Source organism: Seriola lalandi, unplaced genomic scaffold (genome assembly GCF_002814215.2).
Source record: "Seriola lalandi dorsalis isolate HSWRI2012SDOR001 ecotype SW California unplaced genomic scaffold, Sedor1 jcf7180002054691, whole genome shotgun sequence".
Lineage (NCBI taxonomy): Eukaryota > Metazoa > Chordata > Actinopteri > Carangiformes > Carangidae > Seriola > Seriola lalandi.
In genome coordinates, this window is record NW_019525244.1 from 657,918 (window position 1) to 675,296 (window position 17,379).

The following is a 17,379-nucleotide window of genomic DNA, read 5'->3' on the forward strand; positions in this document are numbered from 1 at the left end:
TTTCTTTCTTTCTTTCTTTCTTTCTTTCTTTCTTTCTTTCTTACTTTCTTTCTTTGCAGTTAGATACCTTAAATTGCAGTTAAAATAATAACCTTAGAAAAATACCTTGTAATAACGAAATAAACTACATATCTAAATAGTTTCCACAGCCACAATAAAGAGACACAAGATCACACACCTCTTTTGATGATTTTTAATTTAATTTTTATAAAACAATATGAGATGACAGTAAAAACACTTAAAGAAAAACTACGGTCAAAAGTACTTCCATGAACTTAAAACCATAAACATTCAAGAGGATTTAATTCATGTTGTGAACAATATTATTTTGAAATGTATCTTTTCACCCTAATATAATAATTAAAAAAAAAACTGATTCTGCCAACAAATCTCTTTTATTCCTGTTACCATCATAAATAAATTAAAACATTGACTCAGTTTCCCTATGTCCTGAGTGTTCTTTTGTACCTGAATTCCCTGTGAACAGCTACCTCTGTTTGGGCGATCTTGAATATGGTTCACTCTGCTGGTTCCCAGGGTCCCAACTGGACCAAAGCTTATTTATAAAAAAGATTTAAGAACCCGCAGAAACAATCCTGAACTTCACCTGAACAAACTCAACAAACATAAGAAAATAAAATCATGGCATCTGACAAAAAATCTCAAAGACACTGAAATGTTCCAGTTGTGATGTGTGAGGGTGTTTGGGTTACAAAAATTATCAATATGGCCCTCAGTGAACCCATTTCAGTGGTCCGAGTTTTCCCTCATCCTTAAAGTTAAAAAGTGTGTATATGTGTGTAAGGAGTTACTGTATGTGCTTCATGACGCCCACTTCCTGAGATATCTGATGCTACAGAGAACTGTTTCCCTTTTAAATGCCCTTATTGGGGATAATATAACAAAATAGCTAATTAGAATCAACACATTACCACAGAATTTGTACTGTAAATAGCTTCTGCAAAACTATTCATCAATGGACACATTTACTTTAAGCATAAAATCTACTCTGCACCCTCAGAGGTTTTGTACTGTGTGCCATAGATCCTACAGGTCATTTGATTTTGTTCTAAATGCTCTTAATCAAAATCTACTCAAAATCTACGTCACCTCCTGTTCCCGTTGTCTCTAGTTTTACTAGCCATGAGGATGAAACAGGTTGATGATTCTTTCTTCATATGCTTCCGATGTGTGCTTTAGCTTATACTCCTCTCTCTGCTTCTTCCTTTTCTCTTCATCTAAAACACCTTTGGTGGAGCTCTTGTGTCCTTGCATTTTGCTCTCCCCCTCTCCTTCTACATTTTGATCCCAGCATACAGCTCTTCTATCTGGGGTTTGAAGTGCTGTCGCATTTCGTTCCTCTTGGCCTTCATTGTTGGAGTGAGCAGGCCGTTCTCGATTGAGAACAACTCGGTGTGGATGAAGATAGCCTTCACCTGAAGGACAAACAGAGGGTGGCAGGTTGTGTTACAGAGAATAATAATGTTTCACTTTCAGAAAAACAGCATTTCATGTCTGAAAAAAGTTTGCAAGAATGCTACAAAGTCTACAGATTTATCTAGTGATATATGGAAAAGATATTTCAAATCTTAGCTGAATAATGAGCCAGTGTTGTACCTGCTCAAAGGACTTGAGGCCTCCTTTCTTGCCCAACTGCAGCATGTCCTCCAAGATAGCTGCTTTGACTTCCTGTGCAGACAAAAAGACATACCTCAGAATGTTCTTCTCTTCTCTAAACTGTCACCTAAGAACTGCCACAAAGCTGATTGTCTGTTTGTTGGTTTGCTGGTTCACTTGATTATTTGTCAGCAGGATTACACAAAAAGTACTAAATCCATTCGACCAAACTTCGTGGAGATATAGGGCATGGGCCAGGGATGAACCCATTGAATTTTGGGGCATATCTACTATGAATTAGAATTTTTCTCTCTGAAGTCTGGTGTATGTTGTTTGACGGAGGTCTGCACTCTCTGAGTGCCTTTCTAGTTACATATTAGATTGAATTTTACTTTACAAATGTAGCTGCTGTTGTGTCTCCCCCTGTGCACAACAGAAGTACCTAACCTTCTTTTGATTGATGCATCCTTACAGTCTCATCAGAGGAGCTGAAGTAACCCCTCATCAAGACCACCTATCTAAACCATGTCACCATGTACTGAAGGAGTTCTTTTGAATGGATTTTAATTCTAAAATTGATGTTTACCATTATTAATCCTATAATAGTGGATCATTTTTCATCATTCACTACATAGTGAACGTGGAATTGGACATGTTAAAGCTTTGCATCTTTTCAGTAGCTTTAGTTAAGTCTGCTTTCATACTGCTTCAACTTGTCCTTGCAGAAGCTGGACTTTTCCACCATTTGACTTCTCTGCATGCTCTCTGACTAGCATGTATTATTCAGGTGTTACACCAAAAACAAAGCAAGCGACTACATTGGTGGGGGTGTATTGTTTCATGCACAAAGACAGTGAAATATAATCCGGGATGTTAAATTGTAGGAATGGCATTACATACATGCTTGCCAGTATGTGTACTGAAGATGTCACATTGCGTTGCAGCAAAAGCTGAACAAGGTTCAACTTTTTTTGCAAATGATGCAGGATTTACAGTGTGGATACAGGAAACTATATGTATACAGTCTGATCCATCATAAACTGGAATTAAATTCTACAAAGTATTACCGCTCTGCCAGACAGTTCTTCATAGCTGCCATCCAGCCCCAAGGTCCTCTTGGTCCAACCAGACAGGAAGTCAGGGTCAGGGACCACTACTGCGACCAGACATGCCTGGAGATAAACACAATATACAAGTTATGTACAGTGGTAATTTTTAGAATGACTGAATTCATGTATTACAAATTGTAGGTAAGCCTGTTTGACGATGCACCTATCTCTCAGAGATCCTGAAGTTTAGCTCAAGAGGACAGAGATCAGAAGAAGTCAGGAGTAAATCTGTGGCTGTAGCATTTTGCTCATCTGCAGTTACTGTAAACAGGGATTATCTCGACAGAGACTGAGAATTTCCTCCACCTACCTGCAGGCTGTCTCCGTGCACAAAGACTTGTGCTACTGCATCACTCCTTATGTAGACGTTCTCTATCTTCTCAGGGGCAATGTACTCCCCCTGTGCCAGCTTAAAGATGTGCTTCTTCCTGTCCACGATCTTCAGCGTGCCATTCTGCGAACACACACGCACATAAAAACATCACCAGGCTGTCGGAGATACAACATTGTATCATGAATATAGCTAAACCTCATAAACTTTGGTTGAAATAAAAGGAGTGAAGTTGAGTTGAAGAAAGTGAGGCTCATATAAAAGATGTATGTTGAGGATGAACCTCAGCTACATGAAACTACCGGAAGCCATTTTCCAACGTCTCCGGTGTGCACCCATCCATCTGCATCAATAGCCTCTGCTGTCTTCTCTGGGTCCTTCAGATAGCCCTTGAACACGTTACTACCCTTCACACACACCTACAAACCAACACATACACATAGTTATGAGTAACATACATTATCATAAATATATAAAAGACAGTGTCTTTGGGTTTCACCTCTCCCTCTCCGTTCACAGCCAGGTAGTTCATCTCAGGAACATCCACCAGTTTAACAAAGTTACAGGGCAGAGGAGCACCAACATGACCTGGTGACATGAGGTCGAGTTTAGTTCTTGTAAAGCCGAGAATCAGTCAGTTCATCACACTTACACAGCTAAAAAAAAAAGTCTTACCTGCAGTCCAGTCCCCGGGCACGGTCATTGTGCAGCCAGCAGTACACTCTGTTTGTCCATAGCCTTCATAGAACTGAGATAGAGAGCAACATAGGATTATTATTATTATTATTGTTATTATTACTGCTACTACAAACAGAAGATTATGCAATGTAGAACTTATCAGGAACAAAGAGTGTGGATGAGGAATGATTACAGATCAGACGGCAGAATTCCAGGAAAGGTGTCGAAAGCGACAGGATAAAACTGTGAGTGTGTGTGTGTGTGTGTGTGTGTGTGTGTGTTTCTTACCTGACAGCCAATTGCAGCTCTGAGGAAAGTGAGAACAGTGGGAGAGATGGGAGCAGCTCCTGTTATCATGAGACGAACGCGACCTCCGAGGCTGGCCTGCAGAGGGAAGCACACTACATTAATACTGTCTTGAACAAGTGAATGTTAAAAGAAATCAGTCAACCAGGTATTTTCAACCCTGAAATGCAGACATGCCGCTCCTATGGTTTGAAAAGCCGGATGTGCTCACATTGTAATCCAGGACCACTGTTTTAGATTGACAATAAAACATTTTACCACATTTCTCTCACGATAGTCCAAAATCACACAGCCTTAAGTAGAGAACAGACATCCACTTTAATGAAACGTTCAGCACAGAAGAGAATCTTCTACCATAATTGTAATGAATTCATCTAATCCATCTGCTCCCACCTCTTGACAGGATATGCCTGCTGATAGCTGCTAGCTAGCATTAGCTGCCCAGCTTATGAAGACGATTTAAAGTAGAATCTGCACTGTTCTATTGACTCTTTACCAGAGGTGATATCATGTCAACAAACAAGAGATTGCAGATCGGTGTACTGAGTCATTTTTCAGTCAGTTCCTTTTATAGATACAAACATTAACTCACTGTGAGACTGCTAGAAACCAGCTAACCAGCTCAATTTCTCATTAAAAGCAGACTTTGGTGCACATTGTAATAACACTGTGCAATTGTCAATAACGTTGACAATTTACACATTGTGCCAAAAACTTAAATTCAATTTAACTTAATAAATTCATTATATCAACCACCCCAAACCATTCCTGGCCATGTAGCACTCGACTGTACACAACTATAACAGGAGTTTGACCTGTGCTGGTCGTGTTTACCTGAACCTTCCTGAAGATAAGTCGATCCCAGATACTGTCTCTCCTCACGATGCCTTTCAAAATCTCTGCCTCCTTCCTCCTGTAGGCAAATCCCAGCACCCAGCGCTTCACAGAGGTATTGGCCTGCCCAAAGATCTACAAAAAAAAAACAAACAAAAAAAACACACACCTTAGTTATCATCAGAATTTAGGTCTATGGCGAATTCACGCAAGGGTCAGACATTTAACAGCATATGCACTGTCTAAACTCTGGCCTGCTTATAACATCATGGTGTCCACCTACCTTATCATACATTCTATTCAGGAGTCGGGGCACCACAGGGAACACAGTAGGTTTCAGTGTGTTCAGGTCATCTGTCAGCCGACGAATATCTCCCTGGAAGAAGCCAATCCTGGCCCCATGCACTATCATCACTCCCTGTCAGTAATTTCAGAGGAAGATGTAGAAGGGAGGAGTTGAGAAAGTGTAATTAAAGACACACAGGGTTTGTAGGAGTAATGATTCATCTTTAACAAAGGGTGACAAAGGGGACCAAGGGAACATACCTGTACTACTCTCTCAAACATATGAGCCAAGGGCAGGAAGGAAATATGGACATCACTGGGACTAAAGGGACAGGAAAACTAAAAACATGTTCACAGGCAGATGGACACACACAGACACACAGGTATACAAACACACATGAATGGACAGGACCCAGACATGCAGGCAGGGAAACGCACATACACACAGAAAGGGAGAGAAAGCCGTCAGTGTTAATGTTTGTATACCTCCACCACTCGCTCAAACATGTGGGCCAGAGGCAGAAAAGACAGCATGACATCCTCTGGGGAGGTCTGAGCGTACGACTGGAGAGAAGAGGAAAGAGATCATCAAAGCCCCTCACTCTTCTTTCTTACAATATGGTGGTGCCTCTGGATGAGTGCATACAATAGGCTGGATACAAGGCATCATATTTATTATTAACTGTTATTATTATTGTCAACAATGGGCTAATGGACACATGAATTATCTATCTATCTATCTATCTATCTATCTATCTATCTATCTATCTATCTATCTATCTATCTATCTATCTATCTATCTATCAGACTAATAATTCAGAGCTCTCTCTCTATCTCTCTTTGCTTTTCCCACTTTCCATCACACCTTCTGCTCTAAACTTCCTCCTCCTCTTTTTTTTGCTTTGCTGGCTCTCCTGTTCTTTCACTGTATTCTGAGTTACTTGTAATTTAACCAGTTAATCCCATTTATCATATAAAACTGTCCCCAGCCGTAATTTCCTGGGTCGCAGCAGCAGGTGTGTGTTCAGATTTCCAAAACAATGTGGTTTGTGCCTCAGCCTCCTGCTCTGAACACGTGAGTGAGGGAACAGAGAAAGGAGGAGGAAGAGAAAGACAGGAGGAGATACAACAGGAAAAAGAGAGGTAGAGGAGCAGGGGAGGTGATAGAGAACGAAAGGAGGAAGTAGAAAAGGAAAGGAAGAGGTAGAAAAAGACAGGGAGAGATAAAGCAGAAGACAGAGGTAGAGAAGCAGAGAAGGAGAGAGAGAAGAAAAGGAGGTTGAAAAGGAAAGGAGGAGGTAGAGGAAGACAGGAGGATACAGAGAAGGGAAGAAAGAGAGATAGAAGGAAATAAGGAGGTAGATATACAGAGGAGGAGATAGAGAGTAAAAGTATGAGGTAGAAAAGGAAAAGAGGAGGTAGAGAAGAAGAAGTGGAGATAAAAATGGAAAAAAGGAAGTAGAGAAGAAAAGGAGGTAGGGGAGGAAAAGAAGAGGTAAAGAAGGAGAGGTGGAGATAAAGATGGAAAGAATGAGGTAGAAAAGGAAAGGAGGAGGTAGAGAAGGAGAAGAGGAGATAGAGAGGAAAAGTAGGAGGTAGAGAAGGAGAGGAGGAGGTAGGGAAGGAGAGGAGGAGGTAGAGAAAGGAACATATCTCCTCCTTTGAATTGAATTGATCAAAAATGCTTCTGTAACAACAAAGACTGACTGTGGTTTCACCGTGACTCTCACCTCTGTCATCTTGATGAAGGCTGAACAGTTGGACACAATATTCCCATGTGTCAACATAGCCCCCTTTGGATTTCCTGAAAGTGAACGCACACACACACATACACACACACACGACTTTAGAGAAAGGCATACACATAGTACAGATTCTATTGATGAGATGTTTTGGGTGCAGTTCACTGTGTGTGTCACACCTGTTGTTCCACTGGTGAAGCAGATGACTGCCATGTCCTCAGGCTGCGGAGGCTGGAGGGACGGTGGTGTCAACGGTCAAACAGTGTCATATAACACTCAACATAATCGTCTTTTATATACTGACTGGTGAGAGGTCAATGTTTACTTACCACTGGTTGTTGATGGTTGGCCTTTCCAATAGCCTGCACAACAAGAGAGGCTCATTAATAAAGTCAATATGGAGGGAATAAACGGACAAAGACAGCAAAACACAGAGCAATAAACAAAATCAAGACAACTAAAATGAAGCCAGTACGAGATGAAAACTAGCAAGAAAAAAGCAAGACCATAAGAAATAACATAAGGAGAAAATGACAACAAAGCAATAAAAACAAATAGACGTACACACAAAGGAGGGTGGTAAAAGACGAAAGCAAAAATACAAAAATGGAAAAAAGGAAGAAAACAAAAATACAGAATATTTCTAAACATAATGACAAAAACAAAAAAATAACTGAACATTACAAAAAAGAACTGAATGAGGAATAAAAGAAAGAGATAGGGTGGGGATAAACGTTGCCTGCTGACCTCCATCTCCTGCAGGCTGAGGATGTGGATTCCAGCCAGTTGGCCCCTGTTGACCAGGTCAGCATCGGGGGTCTCCATGAGAACAATGGTTTTCACGGAGTGTTTCCTGTCCTGGACACAGTCCAGCACCAGGTTGACTTTCTCTACCACGTCACAGATTATAGTGGACATGCAAGCTGCAGGAACGACACACAAACCCATGCAGATAAATCAGGTCGGCAGCAGTTCTTCACCAACACAAACACTGATGTCTAAGGAAAGCGAAGTGAATGTGTTCAGGTTGTGGTTGCTGTGGTTTACCTTTGTCTATAATGTAGGCGATGGCTTCTGTTCCCAGTGTGTCGTACAGAGGGACTGACACCAGAGAGTAGGTGTAACATGCCAGCTCACTGATGGTCCACTGCAACCACACACACACACACACACACACACACACACACACACACATAAAGAAGCATTATAGGATGATACATTTACAGTAGATATAACATTAACAATAAAAGATAAAACACTGATATGATGATGATAAATTATTTCCAGGTAAATCTCAGTATGATTTTTAATTCAATGACTGAAAAACACTTTTAAGCTTTAAAGTGTGTGAGTGTGTCTGCACCTCCGGTCTGTTCTGAGAGAAGATGCCAATGTAGGGGTCGGTGGTCTTGGAGTGTCCTTTGTGAAGAAATGCTGAACCCAGATTCTCTGTTCGCTCCATTACCTAACACACACGCACACACACACACACACACACACACACACACACACACACACACGCACACTAACTATTAATGCCGGACCAGCAAACAACCACATACACTGAGCTTTGTTTGACCTCATTATCTCATTATAAATCAAAGATAAGGGCAAAAGGGATGTAAAAATGTTTTTTAATTGTAAGTATTATAGCAATAAACACACACATGTGCTGTTACAATCACAGATTAGACGTTATTGGCCGGTAGTTTTCACAGCAGCCAAGTTGTGTAATCAGTCAATAACACCTCTGCAGTCTTTGAACTCCTGGTGCTGGAGTGTTTCCTTAATATTTCACCAACAATGTTCAAGCTGAATTAATGGTTTACTATCAGTGACAGACAATGTTATGAATTTCACACTTAAAGGTGTAATTACGTGATATGTAAGTGTTCCTCATATATAACACTAGGGGGACTGACAAGAGACAGATTTATGAAAGAAGGGTCAGATTCAGCGGAGCAGAGTACAAGATATCTCGACCTTTAGTTCCTCGTATGTGTCAAATTCCTCAACACTGGATCCTACATTTTTTGCCAGACTCTGCCTCATAAATGTCCATGTCTTTAAAACTTTACACCGTTGGTTTGTAATGCTGGCTTTCTTTTATCTTTAAGGTTACAACTTGACAGCTCCTCCAGGGCTGAGGTGACATTATAAAACTGCTCTCACAGGCAGAGGAGAACGCCATGTGGACTGGATGTGTAAAACTGGTGAAATGCCTCTTTAATTATTATTTATATGCAAGATGAAATACATTTCATTAAATAAACCAGTTCAGAAACAAAATTCAAATACAAATACAGCCCACAGAGGTCATATATCCCCCACCTTTAAAATAGCTTTACCACAACCACCACTACGTGTCAACCACTGGTTGTGCTTTATGCAGCTTACAGCTCTACTGCTGTCCAGCCGGAGGCCGTAATGTTTTTATAAGGTGAGTCTCACCTCTTTGTAAGACATCCATTCATAGGGCTGTTTTGGTTTCCTGGAGCCCAGACAAGGTCCATTATCTGGAGGATGAAAGAAGAGCAACAGAGGGGGGAGTGAGAACAGGAGAAAAGCAAACAGTGCTGTTTATATCTTAATACACCTTATAACACATATATAGTGTATCTTCCTACAGTGCATATTCTACAGCTGACTTACGACACACCTGTTTTTTGGTAAAAAAAAAAAAACATGTTTGTTGCATTTGGGGGGAAGCAGTAAAACTATCATATTTATCGTAGAGGCAAGATGCTGACTCAAAGAGCTGAGGTTTAGTGTTCAGGCTAAGATCATACAGCAAAAAATATAGTATATTATAGTATAATAAACTACTTTAAGAAAAAAGTGTACTGTAAAGTAAACATCTTGCTAAGCAGAGAGTGATCTAGTATTGTAATGACAGGTATGAGGTTTAAACCCCTTGTGTGAGGAAAAGTCTGTACAGCAGCAGCAAGTAACTCTACATCTAAAAATATGTGCACTGATAATCATAATGTATTATTTTTGACTTACTGGAAACTCGGGCTCCTCTGAGGAAGAACTCGTACATCGTCCTGCCGTCATCATATAAATGTGTCATGTGACCATCTTCTTTTTGAAGAACTGATCTGCGCGCCAAATCTCCGCCCTGATGAATCAAACAAATGCACGTTATGAAAGCTTTGATTGATCCTAAGGTACCTTCAACATCAGATTCAGTCTCTTGAGCTTTGCTTGGATATTTCATTTATCTATTTACAATTTGAATGAGAACCGTTGATTTCCTGCCAAATTTATGATTTAACAAATATATTACAAAAAAAAATACTGCATGATATCTATGAATCGGAAATTGAGAAACTTGCTGTTAAAGCTCTTGGAAAAAGACAGAATAGGCAGCAGCCTACTGTCTTATGAAAATGAAATAGCTGTGAGCTTCGAGTACGTTTTTATTAACACTATTACATTGTAATTTAGTGTCCTCTAATTCTTGCCAACAGCAGCTTTGTGTGTTGTGTTAACTGCCACCTGCACACAGTATCTGTCCCTGTCAAAGCCCCTCTTGCTGTCTTGTTTTTCTTCTGCAGGTTACTTACAGGTTGAGACGGAAGGGGCCATCTGACATGCTGGTGTTGTACCTGAGCTAGAAGAGCTCAGGGCAACTTACGCATGCTTTGCAGAACGCAAATTCATTCATTACGTTGATGTTGCCTTATTTGCCAGTAAAATATTAGTTACAATGCTTTAAATCCTGTGTGTTTTGCCTGTTTGTAGTCATCCGAGCATGGGCTGTGACAAATGGGGGCTTGTCCTGCTCTTGGAGGTAAATTATTAATACCTTGCACTTGTAAGTCTAATTGGTATTGTGCCAGCTTGTTTTTTGTAGTCTGTTTGGGGCTTTTGTCTGTTCAGAGTGGCAGGTACTTATATTACCTCTCTGACTTGTTTGTGATGCGATTACTTGGACTGTACACCCCACCCTTTTTTCAGCGTCATATCAAGAGCCTTCAGGTCAGGGTTGTGCCTGTTGATGCATCTGTTGCTAAATCAAGAAGTGTTAGCTTTCGCACTGCTGACATATAACTGCATCTACCGCAACTACATCTAACAGCTGAAATCTGAACGTTGTCCACCAGGCCAGAATTCTGGTTAATTTCGATCCACTTTAGATTCCATGGATTTTAATCAGCAATACCACAGTCATGTCTAATGAATCATACCTGGATCTGAACCAGCAAAGTTTCTGATACTTGACTCCAACAGGAACTTGCACCGGAAACTCACCAGAACCTCAACTGACTGCAGGCCGAGGTCACAGACTAATGGGAGGGCCTTGGGTCGTGTTGCCAGGTAGTAGGTTGCCGCGACGGCCACTGCCCCCATGCTAACTAACATGGGGGTAGAGGCACCCCTGATGTACTGACTAACATCATCCAGATCTGGCACCTTCAGCTTCTGAAAGAACTCCTGGCTCAGCATGGTCCTGTTGATGAGGCAAATGGCGAGTGTGTGTGTGTGTGTGTGTGTGTGTGTGTGTGTGTGTGTGTGTGTGTGTGTGTGTGTGTGTGTCTGGAGAGAGAGACTGTTTGTGTGAGTGTTAGATGAATGTGAGGCTGGAGTGGTGGCTGCAGGGTGTGTATTGATAACAATGAGCACTCTCTGCAGGCCCTGAGGTGAGGTGGAACACAGTGAATGCCCCGAGTGGGTATGTGATAGGAAGGAGTGTGTGGAGTGATGTGAGCCAGGAGAGGGCCTAGAGAGAGCAAGAGAAGACAGGTCATTCTTTTGTTCACTTTGGTTCAAAACATTATTATTTCAAATATTTTTAATCCATAATTTTTGGAGGTTTGTTTCTTTTAACCACCAAGCGCATCCCTTATTTTGTTTTGTTTGTATTTTGAATAATTAAATCAAATAAATAAACAAATAAAAATGGCACATGTGGTTGATCCACAAATTGAGTGTAGACATGTTATTATGTCTTGTGTACAGCCTCTTGTGGACACACTGCTGGTCAACATGTGTTTACGGCTTAAAAAAATGAAAAGCATTCGGCTTCTTGGCATGCTAAATAAACAATCTTTCTTGTTGTAAGAACTCAAATGGCAGAATTAAAAGCAGATATAATATTGACTTGGCATTGAATTGCAGCCTATATGAAGATGCAAAGAATCAGTTCAACCAAATTACAACAAGACAGGCAAGGCAAGCTAGCAGCTCTGCGAGGCTGTGCTTATACGTGCTTTGAGCTAAATCCTAACATGCTGATATTTAGCAGGTAATATTTAGCAGATTTACCGCCTTAATTTAGCCTATTGCTAGCTAAATTCTGAGAGTTGCTAATTAGCTCCAAACACAAGGTACAGCTGAGGCTGATGGGAATGTCAGGGAGCCGATGCCAGGCCTTTTCTTGACTGGTCCAATGCAGCAGACACTCACGGAGACATGTATATTAGTTTATATTTACAATAGTTAAAGCTTTTTAGTTCTGAGTTAATTTTGTCAAAACACTTAACACTGCACAAAAGAACTCTGATTAATCAGTACATGAATACTGAGTCCACTGATCAACTTAAGGTCAACCATTAGCAACACTGTCTGTCTGAGGGAAACCATGTCTGGGTATCAAGTACAGAGACCTCGGGCAATGTGTACTGCTGCTACTATTGAAGAATAATTGCAGGGGAATTTGTTCAGCTGTGGCTCATATTGCAGTATAATTAGATCATATATCATATATTTAACAGATTCTCTCTGGACACTTTGAGCAGGTGTCAAGTGTAAGGTTCCCATGGTGTGTGTGTTTGTTTGTGTTTAACAGGTAGGGAATAAGGTTCTCAGAGATGTAACACGCATACACACACACACACACACACACACACACACACACACACACAGACAAACACACACACGTGTAAGGTGACTGATGAGAGGAACTGTTTAAGACTAAATGGATTAGAAACAGAGTCTGAGGTTTTAAGGTGAGAACAGTGACAGGTCCACCTCAGTGTGACCCTTGGATGAAGGCCATGACCCTGGAGCCCAGTTTCAATGATAGAGATAAAAGATGAGTGACAACACTGACCACATCAAGACCATGTTGTACAGATGGTCTTGATTTGACACAAAAATTTAGAAAGTAAAATGAATCAGTAATTAATTAGTGAGCAGGTTCAACAGTCTTACTATCATCCCCACATCACTGAAATGAACTGACTGATGATGAATGTGTTTGTGTGAAAAGCATCGAGGGACAACTTAGATAAACCTTAGACCTAAAAGAGTTGTTCTGATACATATACTAGTATCGGAAATGCCTCCAATACTGCCTAAAATATGGTATCAGGTATCAGCGAGTATGCAAGTCTATGCACTGATCCAATACCATGTAATTTATTAATAAACCTTATAGTTTCACACACACATTGAATTGCAGTTTTCCTGGAAATCGATTCTTCTTTGCTGCTCTAAAACAGTAGCCTACACAGGAAGTTGTGCTGTGCAAAGAACTGATTTCAGGTAAATAGTGTAAGCCATTAGCAAAATGTCAGTAATGTGGCAAAGTCCCACCTGTAAAAAGGCAATGTGTACAGTATGCAAGGCTTTAATTTCGAGGGATGGCACTAGTGTTAGGACAACCAGTGTAGGAAGTGTTAATCTTTTTATGATTGACAGTCAAATTAGTTAGTAAAAGAAAGATTCTGTGGCGTTGATTGTATCAGTCCATGTTTTAACCTGAGCCAGTTAATGCAATGGTATCGCAGGTATCAGATCAAGAAGGAATAAAGGGCATTAGAACATCTGTAACATCTTACATACAACATGTTACAATACAACTCTTGGGTGTGTTTTTTTATGTATGCAAAGTAAATACATTTCATGACCTTCACAAACCAGCTTATACAGACTAAGACTGAAAGGCAAATGTTCTTAAAGCCATTTTGGTTTTGGGGCATTAGGAAGAATAATCAGAGTCAAATGAGTATTTGTTCAATTGAATGTAACCGCCTCAAATCCCACAGTCATTGAGATACCTCAACAGACAACTGCAAGTTTACCTTAATTAAGATTCACAAGTTCCTGCGAAGTAACAGTGCCAAGGTCCCAGCTGGAAAAACCTGTACAAGACTGACAGGAAAAATCAACTTTGTCTCGTGCCACTCTCTTTAAGCAGAACACAGAGCTATTTCCACATGTCTGTATATGTTTCTCCACATATCCTATTGAATTTCTTCACCACTCACCTGTACAGAAAAACACCAAGGTGAGACAGTAGCTTTCCGTCTGCGGCTGAGCATCCAATAACAATAACCCTGGGAATACTGTGTTTACTGAAGCTACAGCAACCGACACACACTCTGCACTCATAAGGAGGATGCACTGATATACTACTGGCACAAAACACACACACACACAGATTCAGTTACAAGGTGATGTGTAAACTCAGCTAATCTACCAATCAAAGGTCAGACTGGATCCAGGCAGGGCTCTGATTGGCTAGTTGTGACAAGACGGTCAGTCTGATTGTTTACATCAAGTCTTCGTGATAATCAATAAACCTATCCATAGACAAGATCAATGATATAGGAAAGGTTGGAGCCTGGGGGAGCACATTAGGAGTTTTCTAATTGCTGTTCAAAACACATACAAATATACAGCTTCATCTTTAAAAGCACAGGACTGCAGGATGCATCAACACACCCTTTTAGTATCACCTGTCTTAAGACTCTATTACAAATGAATGAAAATACAACTTCTCTAACCAAGAGCCCTGAAAAAGCAAACAGCTTAAAGCAGTTGCTCGGTTCCCTCACCTTTCCCCCGGTGACCTATGACCCCTGTGTGGTCAGCGGACATGATTAGACAAGGAAGCTATTCTGTTGACGCATTAAGTTGTGGAATATACGATTGTGTCTTTCATATTGGGTCTGCATTTATGGTCTATCAAATAATTGCTTAATTTATAAAATCATTAAATTGCTTGCTTTTTGATGAATTGTTTTAGCACTGAACACATTAGCATGTACAATCACACAACATTAAGATTTTGTGCTACTGAAGAACATCAACCAGATGTGGATGTAAACACAGATACACTCTTATTTCCTACTTCCTGTAGAATAATCTCAACTCAAACTGTCACTGATAGATTACATTAACACAATCAGCAGCATGAGTGAGTGAGAGCGAGACAAAGGAAGAAATACAATTAAACTTCCTGTGGCACTTATCTTATGTGAGGATGGATTATCAACCAGCCAAAAAGAGGAAATTACACCAGGGACCCAAAACGTAAGGGGCACTGAAGAAAGAACTCAAGAAAAATGTTGCAGTAGATTGAAAATTTGTCTGGTCATATGCACAATTAACACATTTCAGTGAATATAATTCTATCATGATAAATATTCTTAAATAAATGTGCATTATATATTTTTATAAATTAATTGACATACAACAAACCGAAGATAAAGAAGTATTCCAGCGTACGAACACTGGTTGGTTTCTGGGGCTAATGAAGCACTTTACTCTTTTGCATCTGGATTGTGAAATATTTACTTAATTAGGAACACCTTTACACCTGCTTATTGCAATTTTCCACCAGCCAATCATGTGGCAGCAGGGCAATGAATATAATCAGACAGATACAGGTCAGGAGCCTCAGTTGATGTTCACATCAAACATCAGAAAGAGGAAAAAGTGATCTCTGTGACTTTGATTGTGGCATGATTGTTGGTGTCAGACACCTCACCGTGTGCAATAATTAACAGCCACCAAATGTGCAATATCCCTCTTCTGCTGCTATTTCTGCTATATTCAAATATCTAATTGTACATATAATATTATTATTATCTATTATTTATCTTTTTTCAGTATTTTATACTGACATTCTTCAGTTTTTCTTTTCTTTGTACTGTCCATTTGGCTGCTGTAACACTGCAAATTTCCCCACTGTGGGACTAACTGGGATTATCTTATCTGTCTTATCATTATTATCAGAACACCTTAGGGATGTAGTTAACACAAGATTGGCAGCAGGAATGTGCAGCTGACAAGGAAATGCAGAAATGATGTGATGTAATTATGTCAACATGGAGCAGAATCTGAAAGGAAAGTTTCCAACATCTTGTTGAATCCATGACATGAAGAACGGAGGCTGTTTGAGAGCAACAAGAGGAAATACCCAGCGTTAGTATGGTGTTCCTAATAAAGTGTTCAGTGCGTGTTTATCAGTTACTGATAATAGTTCTTGATCGAGTACATTTAACTCATAATAGTTCTGTACTTTTACTTATATATGATTTTGAATACAGGTATTTACTAATACACTGATACTTTTACTTTAGAAAAAGGGGCTGGATCCTTCTTCCATCACTGAAACTACATGAGAATAAGCAAATACAAGTACCACATTCAGCACTCAAGACTCGCTCGGGTGGGCGGACTCAGCAACTCAATATTAAGCCCATGCATGCACTCCCCCATGCACTGGTTGACCTGCTCCAAACTGAAGGTCAAGTAAGTTTCTACCTCATTGATCCCCAGAGAAACAAACAGCAATGCTTTAAAGGAACACTGAACATGGACTTGCTGCAAAATGAATTGCAACAAAACATTCTTCAGCTATGTTGTCCATGTTTTACTATTCAATGCATGGTTTTCTGAACGCCTGTGGTTGTTGTGAAGTATGTAATCCTCTGCTACTAAAGCCACCACAGTGACAGAGAAGAGGTGGGGTGGGGCAAAGCTGTTGAATGGAGGGGGGATCCAACCAATGAAAGTAGGGTGGGTTCATGAATGTCATCCAATCAGAGACAAGTCACCTTTCACCTCAAAACCTGCAGTGTGCACCATACATTCATGCCTGACTCCTATAGGCATCTTATACAATCCGTGTTCACTTGCCTGACGTCTCTTACGCATAATAACTATGTATCTGAAAATAATCAATATTATTTTATCTAATAACTGCTTACCACAACACACATACACGCACAATAACCAGCCACCGGAGTGCGGGTGTGTGAAGAGCTGGTCGTCAATCTATAAGAACTCACTAACAGACTTTAAACTCTAAGATGGACATTGAACATTATTGTACTACAGTGATTCTTTCATCTCAAAACTTCCTGTTTCCACGCGCTCCAACAAAACCGTCTGACATGAGTGACTGAACCTACGTTACGTTACGCTACGTAACGTTAGTGGCAAACCCCCTTCAAAGTTTTCTCAGTGACAAACAAGTGGAAACATTAATAGAAAATGCATTAACTTGGCTGGAGCCATTTTCACGTAACACCAGTCACTCCTGTATCAATTAAGTGTCAACTATTACAACTGTGTTAGCCGTGCAGTCTCCACGGTGAACTGTAGTGACTGAAGACTAGAGAGAAACAGTAAAGGCACGGTCTTAAAGAACCAGCCATTTAATGTATTAATTAATGTTGCAAGTGCGTAGGACAAAACAAAACAAAATTTCTTGTGTTTTTGCAAGATACCATTAAAC

The 17,379-nt window shown here is 40.2% G+C and overlaps 1 protein-coding gene across 2 annotated transcripts; it reads right to left on the reverse strand.

Moving 5' to 3' along the window:
- Positions 1-178: 178 nt before the first annotated feature.
- Positions 179-11,625, reverse strand: LOC111667608 (long-chain-fatty-acid--CoA ligase 1-like). Of its 2 annotated transcripts, none has more exons than XM_023423359.2 (20): positions 11,160-11,625; positions 9,909-10,023; positions 9,354-9,418; positions 8,266-8,367; positions 7,950-8,049; positions 7,650-7,825; positions 7,232-7,264; positions 7,082-7,133; positions 6,891-6,964; positions 5,422-5,499; positions 5,159-5,293; positions 4,876-5,010; positions 4,024-4,119; positions 3,733-3,805; positions 3,557-3,645; positions 3,360-3,476; positions 3,037-3,180; positions 2,685-2,789; positions 1,618-1,689; positions 179-1,436 (listed from the first exon to the last, which is right to left on the reverse strand). In XM_023423359.2, the coding sequence occupies exons 1-20, from the start codon at positions 11,352-11,354 to the stop codon at positions 1,296-1,298; spliced, it is 2,097 nt and encodes a 698-aa protein (XP_023279127.1). In that variant the 5' UTR covers positions 11,355-11,625; the 3' UTR covers positions 179-1,295. The 2 variants fall into 2 exon arrangements, with proteins under 2 accessions (XP_023279127.1, XP_023279128.1); XM_023423360.2 differs by lacking the exon at positions 5,422-5,499 and adding an exon at positions 5,647-5,724 and having other exon boundaries at positions 11,160-11,501.
- Between the last annotated feature and the right edge of the window lie 5,754 nt (positions 11,626-17,379).